The sequence below is a fragment of the Microchirus variegatus genome (genome assembly GCF_963457635.1).
Source record: "Microchirus variegatus genome assembly, chromosome: 13".
NCBI classification, from domain to species: domain Eukaryota; kingdom Metazoa; phylum Chordata; class Actinopteri; order Pleuronectiformes; family Soleidae; genus Microchirus; species Microchirus variegatus.
In genome coordinates, this window is record NC_139814.1 from 9,775,657 (window position 1) to 9,787,286 (window position 11,630).

Consider the following 11,630-nt stretch of genomic DNA (forward strand, 5'->3'; position numbering starts at 1 on the left):
TCTCAGTTCTTCAATAGGAAGAATTCAATGCAACAGTTTTTTTGGGGGAGGTGACTAAAACACTTTTTTCTCTCCTCCTTTACCCAGATCTTGAGCTTCAACCACCACAACTAAGACAAGGGACAACCTTAACCAAAGAACTTTTATGCCAAAGCAACTCAAACCAAACCAAACTAAACATCTCACGTTGGAAGACATCGCCTAAAGGTGTTCAGCATATTGTCAACATGAAGCTGGATAAAGCACCAGGAGACATGAGCGGGTGGAGGGAGGTGGACTTCGCCCTCAACTGCACCTACATTGTGCCAGACCAGGTGTCGGACCCCGGTTTCAGTTTGCCCAAAGCCATGACCTCCATTCCACGCAATCTCACATTCGACTATGGCACAGACAATGAGGTCAGTTATTGATTTACTTGAAATTACACATCAACAGAGTTATTGGATGGGTAACTTTTTCTTTTGTGAAGACAGCACGATTGTGATATTAATACATTATACTTACAACAATAACAATTCTGTGTTGCGCAACATTCTGTTGGAGGCCATCTGCATCGGTTTATGAGGGACAAAAGATCTGCTGACTAATGTGTTCTTCACAAAAACAGTACGGTGTGTGTGTGTGTGTGTGTGTGTGTGTGTGTGTGTGTGTGTGTGTGTGTGTGTGTGTGTGTGTGTGTGTGTGTGTGTGTGTGTGTGTGTGTGTACATGAGGCCACTGGCAGCTTATGGTCAGGGGCCATTTTGTTTATTCCATACATGAATATCTATGATTTTATTCCACATAGACGTGCCCAACAAATCTTAGTCACAATGAAAACACACACCCACGCACTCAGTGAGAGCTTGGCGTCTTCCAGGTGATCTAATCACATCGAGACTTCCCTCAGGTCTATTTATTCTTTCTCTTTACAACCCTGCCTGACCGTTCCCTTTAACTCCTACACCCTTTTCCACTTAAGTGAATCAGAGCATTACGCAATAATCCCGTATCAGTCAGTCAGCTGTCAGCAATTGCTCCGCAATAAAAACATCAGACACATGTGTCTGGACATGTTAGCCACTGCAGAGCACTGCAATCATGTGTCAACGTAAGACTTTTGGAGCAATTTTCCACCATAGCTACAGTATATACAGAGAAAATACTTTTTTATCTTGTCCCCTTCATCTTTCTGCACTGACTGAGGCAATACTTTCTGTCGTTCTTCCTCTCTAATGCTTACACTCTTATCTCCCTGCCCCAAAATACTGCTGGAATACAAGTAAAGCCTGGTAATTATGGTCATCAATTCACATTGAGGGCTTAATTCCAATCCTGAGCCCTTGTTTATCAGTCAGCATGCTTGAAACACACTATAGTCTCACAAAACCAAGGGGTACACAGATACTGTAGCCCTCATAGGGGTCGTACCTATGTTCCCCGGGTCCTATGTTCCCCGTTTTTCCCAAAAAAGGTCCTATGTTCCCCACTTTGTGGAAGCCTGGGTGTGGAGCGCCAGGGTAAAGGGTTAGGGTTAGGGTTACGGTAAGGGGGAGAGTCCTATGTTCCCCGGGTCCTTTTGGAGGAAAGCGGGGAACATAGGACCCTTTTTCCAAAAGAGGGTCTTATGTTCCCCGGTCACATACAAAGCAGGGAACATAGGACCCGGGGAACATAGATACGGTCCCGCTCTCATGTGTGGGTGTCTGTTCTGTATGTGATCATAAAGATTAACAAAAAAAAAAAGGAAACATGCTCATACAGCTGCCGGTAAACAGGCCTTTGTCCACTGAATGGTTTTCTGAAGATGGCATTACATGAATCCTTGACTTGCTGTCGCCAGAGATGGGAAATTCATTTCCCTTAAAGCTTGTGAAACACAGCTGATCCTGACGTGTGGGATATGTGGGCATGTTGTCACCATAATATCACACTTCTATCTATGCAGTCTATAGATGAGTAAAAAGTCCAGAAGCAGTCACACACATGTCTATACATGTGTACAATTTGCTACAATAAAACAGGTGACTGGTTTTTATGTTTTAAAAAACAGTCACCTGTTTTATAGTTGTGGCTGATTGTTGTGTTATCAAGAAGATACAGTAACTTAACATCCTTACATTATAAATGTAAGAACAGCCTTCTAAGCTTGATGACTTTGTCTTTCCCAACATGTATGGGAAAACAATTTAGCTGAAAACTGTCATTGCATTGCATTCCAAAATTGGACTCATTTTTAGTTTGTTGTGTTTGTTGACTTTGAAGTTTGATCAAATCTGTTGTAGAACTTGGAGGTGGTGCAATACGTTGGAAATTTTAATCTTAAGGGACTTCACGGTTAACAAAAGAAAGAAATAAGAAAGACAAACTTGGTCTATTTGTAGGATGTGAGGCACGTGGCAGATGGGGCGTTATCAACGGGTTTCAGTGGAAGGCATGGATGGGGAGGGCGAAGATGGGGAGAAGTGTGTGTTGGGGGGAGTTATGTGTGAGGGGGGGGGGGGGGGGGATATAGGTTAAAACCAGATGATTAACTTTCCTCAAGGACAGGCAGCCAGCCAGGCATCAGGCTTCACTGTGGTGGGCACACAAGCATTTTCAAGATGGGGAACTGGGGAGTGGGAGGGATGGAGTGTTATGGCATGGGTACACTTAACAAAGCCAACCCGCCTTTCTTACTTTCCTCAACAAACTCCCCCTCCCTCCGTTCCCCCTTCCTTCCAACCAACCTGGCAGAAGTGAGCGGTTAAGTAGCAGCCGCAGCAGTGGCCACAGCGATTCGTTAATCACGCAACACCAGCCACGCACAATGTCCCTGTCACACTGGCTCATCGCACCCAGGAATCACCTCGACGGCTGCTTGACACACACCAAACACACGCCCTTTGCTGCCTGCTCACCCTCACTGATCTGTTCTTCTTCTAATGAACTGATTAGCATTTTTTTTTTTTTTTTTTTTTTTAAATGAGCCAAGCCCAAAACCTCACAATGAGGCAGATCACCACAAAAGTGCTCACATTGTTCAGCTTCTTTGTTTTTGTATTTTACGCACTGGTCTACACACAGGTCAGTTTGAAATTGAATTCTTCAATGGCAGGAAGAGAGTGTGTTTATGTTTTGGGGGTGGAAGGCGTGTGAGGGGGGATTGACAGATTGAACATAAATCTCCTCAAGAAAGCTCAAGGTGCTGCTGCCTGATGCCGTGTGTGAGTGTGTGTGTATTGACGGAGGCCCAACCCCAAGCCCTTGCAAAGTGTGAATCATAAAAGCTGCTCTGCGTAACAAAGACGCCATTAACATAACCAGTAGGTCATCGTGACTGATTCATTATTTTTACGTATGCAATTTTCCCATGAATTTCACTAAAAGAGTAGACATTACTACTCCCAACTGCACAACTCAGTCACAAGTGGTAGTAAAAAAAAAGGCATTTCAAAAACATATGTTTAAGCAAGCCTTGACACAAAGTACTCCAGGGATATTGTGACTCATTGCTAGATCTATATGGAAGATTTTGAACACATTCTGAATAATACTTTACGTTGACTTTAATGACTTTTAAAACACTAAATGAATGAAAGAGTGCAACATTTCTGAAGACCCAATCCAATTCAATCCAACTTCATTTGTAAAGCACTTTGTTCTTTCTTTGAAGAGGCGCATAATGCTTACAACCAACCGTATGCATAACAGTGGAATAAAATGCCATGCCTCCTAAATAGAGAGCCAAGCAGGAGCAGATAGCGAGAAAAAAGGGCCTAAAATTGAGCCCTGGGACCCCAAGATCGATCTGCCAAGTATGACCTGAGCCACTTCAGTGCTTCAGCCCTGATGCCCACCCACTGCTCTAAATGACAGCACACGATCTCATGGTCCACTGTGTAAAAGTCTGCAGTTAAATCTAGAAGCACAAAAATAACAGCGAGTCAGTATAGCTACAGTGATATAATTAATAATTCAAGAGCTGATTCGGTACGATGCAGTTTTAAACCCAGACTGGAAAACCTTGTGGCAATTGTGCTCCTCCAGAAAGGGTCCTGATTGGCTGCTTGAGGAGTTTGGAGGCCACACGGCAGAGTAGTGGCTAACACTAGCCTCACAGCATAAAGACCCGGGTTCGCAACCCAGTCTGACCGAGGGCCTTTCTGTGTGGAGTTTGCATGTTCTCCCCATGTGCACTTGGGTTTTCTCTGGGTTCTTCGGTTTCCTCCTATATTAGGCGTGAATGAAAGAGTAAATGGTAAAAGGGTGTACCCCACGTCAGCTGGGATTGGCTCCCCATGACAAAACGATAATGAACATGGACAATAAAAGAATAAAAGGCAGTTTGGAGTTAGGCCTGTAAGAGATCTAGACCTGGTTTCTTGATGAGAGGTTGCACTTCTGCGTGTTCAACAGGTGACACAAGCTCCCACTGTGTGTGCGTGTGTGTGTGTGTGTGTGTGTGTGTGTGTGTGTGTGTGTGTGTGTGTGTGTGTGTGTGTGTGTGTGTGTGTGTGTGTGTGTAGGTGTGTAGGTGTGGTGTTGAGGACAGCAGGTCAGAGATCAGTGGAGTAGGTCAGAGAAAGTGTAATGCTCTTCATTCATTTAACTCATTAGCGTGGAAATAAAGTGGGTCACCGTCTAGAACGGTCTGGGTCAACGTGACAAAGACGTAAACAACCTGCTACATGTAAACAATGGACAAACGTAAGAAACATTTGTGTCTTACTGTTATCTAAGGATGACTTTTATGAATACCTAATGTACATTTCAAATGCATTACATCCATATAAATGCGGAGCACGATGGGGAAATAACCCTAATGATGTGTTTGGCCTGTTTTCCAGGTGAATGGCGTGTTCAGCAAAGAGTACATCCCTCAGGGAACACGTTTTGGCCCCTTGCAAGGAGACATCTACACCAAAGACAATGTACCCACACAGGCCAACAGAAAATACTTCTGGAGGGTAAGGAAAATGAACATACCCCTACATAAATCTGATACACATCTACTCTATTTCATTCTATATACTAATTTACATAAGTGTCCAGATAAATAGGAAAATGGCCAAAGCAGCAACTGTAATGAGCGGTTTTCACCTTCCTCTATTATTCTTCTTTTCTTTTTTTTTTTTTTTTTTTAAAAAGGGGCCCTGGTTGCTCAGATACAGAAGTTTCACATCAAGTCTGCGTAAACGCGTCAGCAAGCAAACACAAACATGCGTACAGTGGTTTTGGTGAAAATTTTAGAGGAAGTTGCCAACACTGGAAGCGTGTAACAATGGATTCACACACTCGTCAGAGCATTACTGGCACTCCTATAAGAAATGTGTCACACACACAAGGGAAAGGGCTATTGTTTAACACACAAGCGCGCGCGCACACACTCACACTCACACTCACACACACACACCCACACACACACACACACACACACACACACACACACACACACACACACACACACACACACACACACACACACACACACACACACACATTCTTGTACAGCATTCATAGAGAGGACAAATAATGCCTTCCCTTGTCCCTTACCCAAACCTTAACTAACCCCAACCCTTTAAACCTAACCCTAAAACCAAGTCTTAACCCATAAACAGCCCTTTTCAGCTGTGTCAAAACGTGAGGACCAGCCAAATTTGTATTTTTTGGTCCTTACATAAATATATATATATATACCTTATTTTCCGCCCTTTTAGTTTCAAAGTCTCCTGTTTCTTTTCTCTCTGTTCCAGACTTTGCTTGTGTCACACAGGAGTTTTTTTTTTCTTTTCTGCTGAGTCATTGCCTTAAGGACGTACTTTTTTTTTTTTTTTTGCTGCCATCATGTATTTTCCTTCCGGCTTTATTTCCTGTAAACCTGTGCAAAGGGGGTGTTCCTGCTGCAATAGTGAAAGTCTGTCAATCCCTGGGACTCATTACCTTATCAAAACCTGTGACACAGGTGCACACAGGGTGAACGTACATGCGGTTGGTTGCCTGCCAGAACCTGTCTGTCAGGCTTCCATGGCACTTACTGTACATTTCCCTTTCAGGCTTTGTTTGTTTTCAAAGTATTCTGATTCTGAGTTTCAGAAGTCATTACATACTGTTTGTCCTGTGAGGGGGGGAAAAAAAGTCATCATTCTTGAGGGAATCACATCAGGCAGAAACAATACACTATATGGTCTGACAGACACAGAAAGAGAAACTAAGAAGAAAAAGAGGGAGAGTGAGAGAGGCAGCGACTGTGGTTGAGTGGGCGGGCCACACCTCCACGCTTCCAGTCTCAAATAGTGAGGCTAATGCATAAACACACACACACACAACTTGAACTCTCGTGACACAGTGCAGAGCTGTAGGACACAGATCAAGTGCGAAAGATACAGGATATTTAGGAGTACATGGCAGAGGTGATGATTTTCACTTTGTTTTTAAAAAAATTCAAACTATTTTATTTCAAGTATTATGTATATGTTTTCTATATTTTGGGTGCATTTTATTTAGTATTTTATTTTCAGTTGTATTTAAATGTTGCCATCCACTGCAATGGCAATATTTAAATACAACTGAAAATATATGTATATATATGTGTGTGTGTGTGTGTGTGTGTGCTATGCTGATTACAATCCACTCAAAATATATTTTAATGTTGGTTAAATGTAGTTTAAAATCCATTTTTTCCTCTATTCCATCCTTTTCAGATTTACAGCGGGGGGCAGCTTGAGAACTTCCTCGATGGCTATGACGTCCACAGGAGCAACTGGATGCGTTACGTCAACCCGGCCCGCTCACTGGCCGAGCAGAACCTGGTGGCATGCCAGAACGGCCGGGACATCTATTTCTACACCATACGACCAGTGGAGCTCAAGCAGGAGCTGCTGGTGTGGTACAGCCAGGAGTTTGCCCAGAGGCTCTGCAGCCAACAGGACTACATCAAACAGAGTGAGTGGATGATGATGTATTGGTTTTGGCCACAGGCTTGAAAGTATACTAGATAAACTTATATCTTGAGGCAAAGAAAAGAACAGAGGTATAGTTTTTTTGTTTTTTTTGCCGCATATCCACAACAATCATCATGTTGAGTGAACTCCCTTCCCCTGCAGCAGAGCTAACCTTTGCTGGCTGAGAAGGGGGTCAAAGGCAGCAGATTATCAGCTGTTTTTGATGTGGTGGCAGCACAATGTCACACAACACAAGAACCACTTGTTATATTTCCTCAATAGATCTACTAAAATGAAAGATTAAGATTGTGGCTGTGACTACAATTACAGAACAAAGCCTGCATCAGGATATTACATGTTTCGTTTTTTTTATCAGCAAAAAATCTCTATGACGACACACGGTGGACCTGATGTTATCTTTTAACAGCGTGACAGAAAAGTGGTTTAAAGATACTTTGTTTGACACTTAAGATGAGGGGGAATGTGCAAACACCCAATCAAACTAATCGATTTCATGAGATTTAAAAGGGGAACAGGAAAGAGATGGGAACATATAAGTGGTCAAAGTCCTTGTCTGAGTCACTTTGTCATCAGCCATTAAAAGAATGAAAAGCCATGTCATCATCCTGGATGATTGTCTGCTTCCACAGAGTCTGGTGATTCAAGCTAACTGGATACACCAGTTACAGTCCTCCAGATGACTAATGCACATGGGGTATCATTACATTGTTTAGTCAACGTAAAAGGATCATAAAAGCATTCAAGCTTTTATGTCAGTGTCCAAGTACTCAGTGTTTATCCTCAGGTCTTGATTATTTGATTAAGTTGAGTGCGACAAATAATTTCAAATGCATTTACTCTAACTGTGATTTAATGTTGATTGGTTCATCATTAACTGAATAACCTTGACTCGAGGTAACTCGAAAGTACCATCTATTATTATTATTATTATTATTGTTATTATATTTGTTAAATTTTCTTTGCACATCAGTCAAAATTCCTCAGCTCCCATCACATGCCCTGGTGTATACAGTAGAAGAGTTTTTTCTGATGTTATCCGGAGGTAGCTTGCGTACCAGCATGCAAAGTATACTCCTATAAATGACCCTATAGCTTAAACATAGTGCTCTCGCAGGTGTTGACACAGTATTTAGTGTGGAATATAACTGATGAGGCCAGCAGAGTGTTTTTAAAAAAGAGAAGGTGGGGGGGGGGAGATGATTCTCATTTTCCTGTGGCCAATACGGTAAAACAGCCGTACTCTACTCAGAAGTTACAACTAATGATACTCAGAAAGTTGCTGCATAACTGCTCAAACACGACATGACACATAGACTCCCACACAAACTCAAGTCTCCCACATGTAAATCGCTACTGTGACTGACAAATAGAAACCTCTTTTGTATGATTCATGTGTCAAGACAAAACTGAAACTACTATCATTTACCATAAGAGGGAGTGTGTCCCGTGGGTGGATGACTGTCTCTGTCCGTGTGTCTGTGTGGTATTCTTACTTGCCAAATCAATATGCAGATCACTAAAAAAGAAATCTGCAGTGGCGACCCCTAAAGGGAGAAGCTGAAAGCAGTCAAAAAAACTCAAAAAAAATATTTTTGTCTCTTGCAGATTACATGAGTGCTGACGAAGAGCAAGAGGCAGAGTATACCAAGCACCTACCTCAGAAAACGTGGCTCCAAGAAGGGACAATGGATACAGTGAAAGAGGAGAGGGATGAAGAGGGGGAGGAAAAGATCGAAGTGGAGATGCTAGAGAGAGACACACCACCCGACACGCCTGACGAGCACATTGTGGACTTCAGCAAGAAGGTTGAGAAGGAGGAATGGGCCAACATGGATCAACAGGAGCGGCGGATCATTTTCTCCTCTCAGACTGAACACAGAGAACCCAACCTGGCCTTAAATCACCCATACTTACCAGAGTACAACTCCGTGCTTCCGTCGCCTCACCGAAATCTACCGCTTCATCTTCATGGCCTCTATGGGCACAGAGAGGGGCTGGTGACCTCCTACCCTGTTTATCACCAGTCCAGACCCGTCCAGCCTCCATACCAGCTTCTCCCCCCATATGGATCACACTATCCACGCCTCCACCTCCCGTCATACTCCCCTCCCTTCCCTGGTATGCTGCCTTCAAGAGGAACCCTGCGATACAGCAGATACCTGGGCACAGATGGACTCCCATACCCGCCAATCGGTTCACCGAATGTTCTCCCGGTGTCCCTCCCTTACCCTCCGTCTCCACAGGGAAGCCTGAAAGAACTAACGCCTAACGTGTCTCCACCATGTGGTGCACCAGCCACTCCAGAGCTCTCCCCTCTCCCAAAACTCAACAACCAGTTTCAGCTTCCTGAGCATTCTTCCTCCAGCTGCGAGGAGGCCATGAACCTGAGCCTGACTACAACCAAAAGCAACACAGCATCACGCCACGGCCCCGGCCACAAATCTCTCCCCTACCCACTGAAGAAGCAGAATGGAAAGATCAAGTACGAATGTAATATCTGCTTGAAGACTTTCGGACAGTTGTCAAATCTTAAGGTAGTTTCAAATGTTCCTCTTGTAATTCTGACTCATGATTTACCATTTTAAACCAATTCTCATCACATTCTTTGGGTGATCCTTTTAACTGTAGGTTCATCTCCGAGTGCATAGTGGGGAGAGGCCATTCCAGTGTAACTTATGCAAAAAGAGCTTCACTCAGCTGGCCCACCTGCAGAAGCATCACCTGGTCCACACAGGAGAGAAACCACATGAATGTCAGGTATGTTGTTTTCCATTTCTCTTCTCCAAGCTATTTACTGATCTCACCTTGACACTGATAAAAATCAAGAGTGAGACAAACAAAGGAACACACTTCTGCACACTCAGAACACGTAAATGCTTTTCTGACTCACAAACCTTTCTTGTAACCCAGAGCCTGAGTTTCGTTGAGCCACTACCCTCTTTGACATAATGATTGTGTCTTTTTGGTGACTGTGGTGTGAGGGGCTTTGTTGGATAAAGCAGGTCTTACAAAGAAAGAAAATGTAATCTGTTGTTACATAAAAGTTGTGGAGAACTGGAAAAACACGGTCAACCCCGACACTATTAATAACCTCAAGATGTTGTCGTACTTCTCTGACAAGGTTTTCCAGAATAATCCCTAAGACAATGACAACAGTTCTGTTTGAGAGTCATGTGAGTGTCGAGGCCTTCATTATTCATTTCATGTTTTTCAGGTGTGTCACAAACGCTTCAGCAGCACCAGCAACTTGAAAACACACCTGCGTCTCCACTCTGGGGAGAAACCCTACCAGTGCAAGCTGTGCGGCACCAAGTTCACTCAGTACATCCACCTCAAACTACATCGCCGCCTCCACAGCAGCCATGACTGCCCCTACCGCTGTCAGCTGTGCACCCAGGCCTTCTTCCACCGCTTCTCCCTCCACATCCACCAGAGCAGCTGCTGCCCGGCAAACTTAAATGCTCCTGCCGACATGCACATGAAAGAAATGGTGGAGCAGTTTGATGCAAGCCAAGAGGCCGACGCGCTCGTGGAGACGGCAACTGCGCTGCAAGTGGAGGCAGCCGTCGAGGGTTGGTTGGCCCGTACCTTAGAGGGAGAGGGGAAGGAGGACCAGAGGGAGGCCACCCTGCTGCTGAAAGCTCTGACAGCTGCAATTAATGCACCAGCAAATCCCACAGCCCGCACCATCGTACCTGCATCCCACCACAGCCCTTCACTGGCCTATCAGGAGAGAGCCAGTGTTGTTCACCTGCACCTACGGCCAACAGCAAAGACCGATGGACAGTGAAAAATATACAGAACCTACAGCATATCATCAGCAAAGAAAATAGATGTCGCCAAAAAACCTCCCAGTTTTGTTCATTTAAGGGCATAACAGGGAATAAACCCACCAAAAGAAGAGCGATCCAAAGACTGGGCAAGGGTATTCATGATTGTACTTCCTCATAAAACTCAGTTGAAATGATTAAAAGAGGAAGGCAGTGTTAAACTGTGAAGTATTTGAAAAACTCTTTTTCACTCAGGTAGAGAAGTGTTTTCTTTTTGTGCTTTAACTTATTACCTTTTTTATTTGAAATTTGAGTTGTCTCTATTTATTTAGTTTTACCATAGTTTGTTTTTGCTGGTAGTTTTTGTTTGTTTTTGTTGACAAGACCAAGGAGATTGGATCTCCGAGGAAACGGACTCAGGAACAATGATTTCAACCGAAGTCTTTACATTGTATAATGTGTAAAATTTTACTTTGTGTGAAGCCTCTGGATGTGTGTGTGTGTGTGTGCGTGCGTGTGTGTGCGTGCGTTTGTGCGTGTGTGTAAGTATGTGAAAGACAGAGCACAGTGTTAGCAAAAACCACCATTCTGCTCCTCTACTGTTTTATTTATTTATGATTGGAAGGGGGGATAAGCAGGTGTCTTGAAAATGTCGACTAAGCATTTGCCATTACAATGGAAGAATATGAATGTGTAGCACCATTTTTCAACTGGATTGAACAAAAACAATTCAAGCATAACACATCATTTCTTGGTTATTAAGTCACAACTCACAGCTCAGTTAGACCTCAGAGCATCACAGTGCTGACCTAAAACCAAATACAACCAAAAAGAAAGACAAAATAGGTCAGCATTACAAAAATTCTAATTGTGTAGCTTTTCTTTTACTTTTTGCCACATTTAAATGTTTCTCTCATTACATTACTCACATACAAAGC

General features: G+C 43.5%; 1 protein-coding gene across 1 annotated transcript; it reads left to right on the forward strand.

The window, feature by feature from the left end:
- Positions 1-227: 227 nt before the first annotated feature.
- Positions 228-10,712, forward strand: prdm1b (PR domain containing 1b, with ZNF domain; the record flags this gene model as incomplete). Its single annotated transcript, XM_083899288.1, has 6 exons — positions 228-398; positions 4,808-4,927; positions 6,662-6,902; positions 8,528-9,456; positions 9,551-9,679; positions 10,137-10,712. 6 exons carry the CDS (start codon positions 228-230, stop codon positions 10,710-10,712), a joined length of 2,166 nt encoding a protein of 721 aa, XP_083755414.1.
- Between the last annotated feature and the right edge of the window lie 918 nt (positions 10,713-11,630).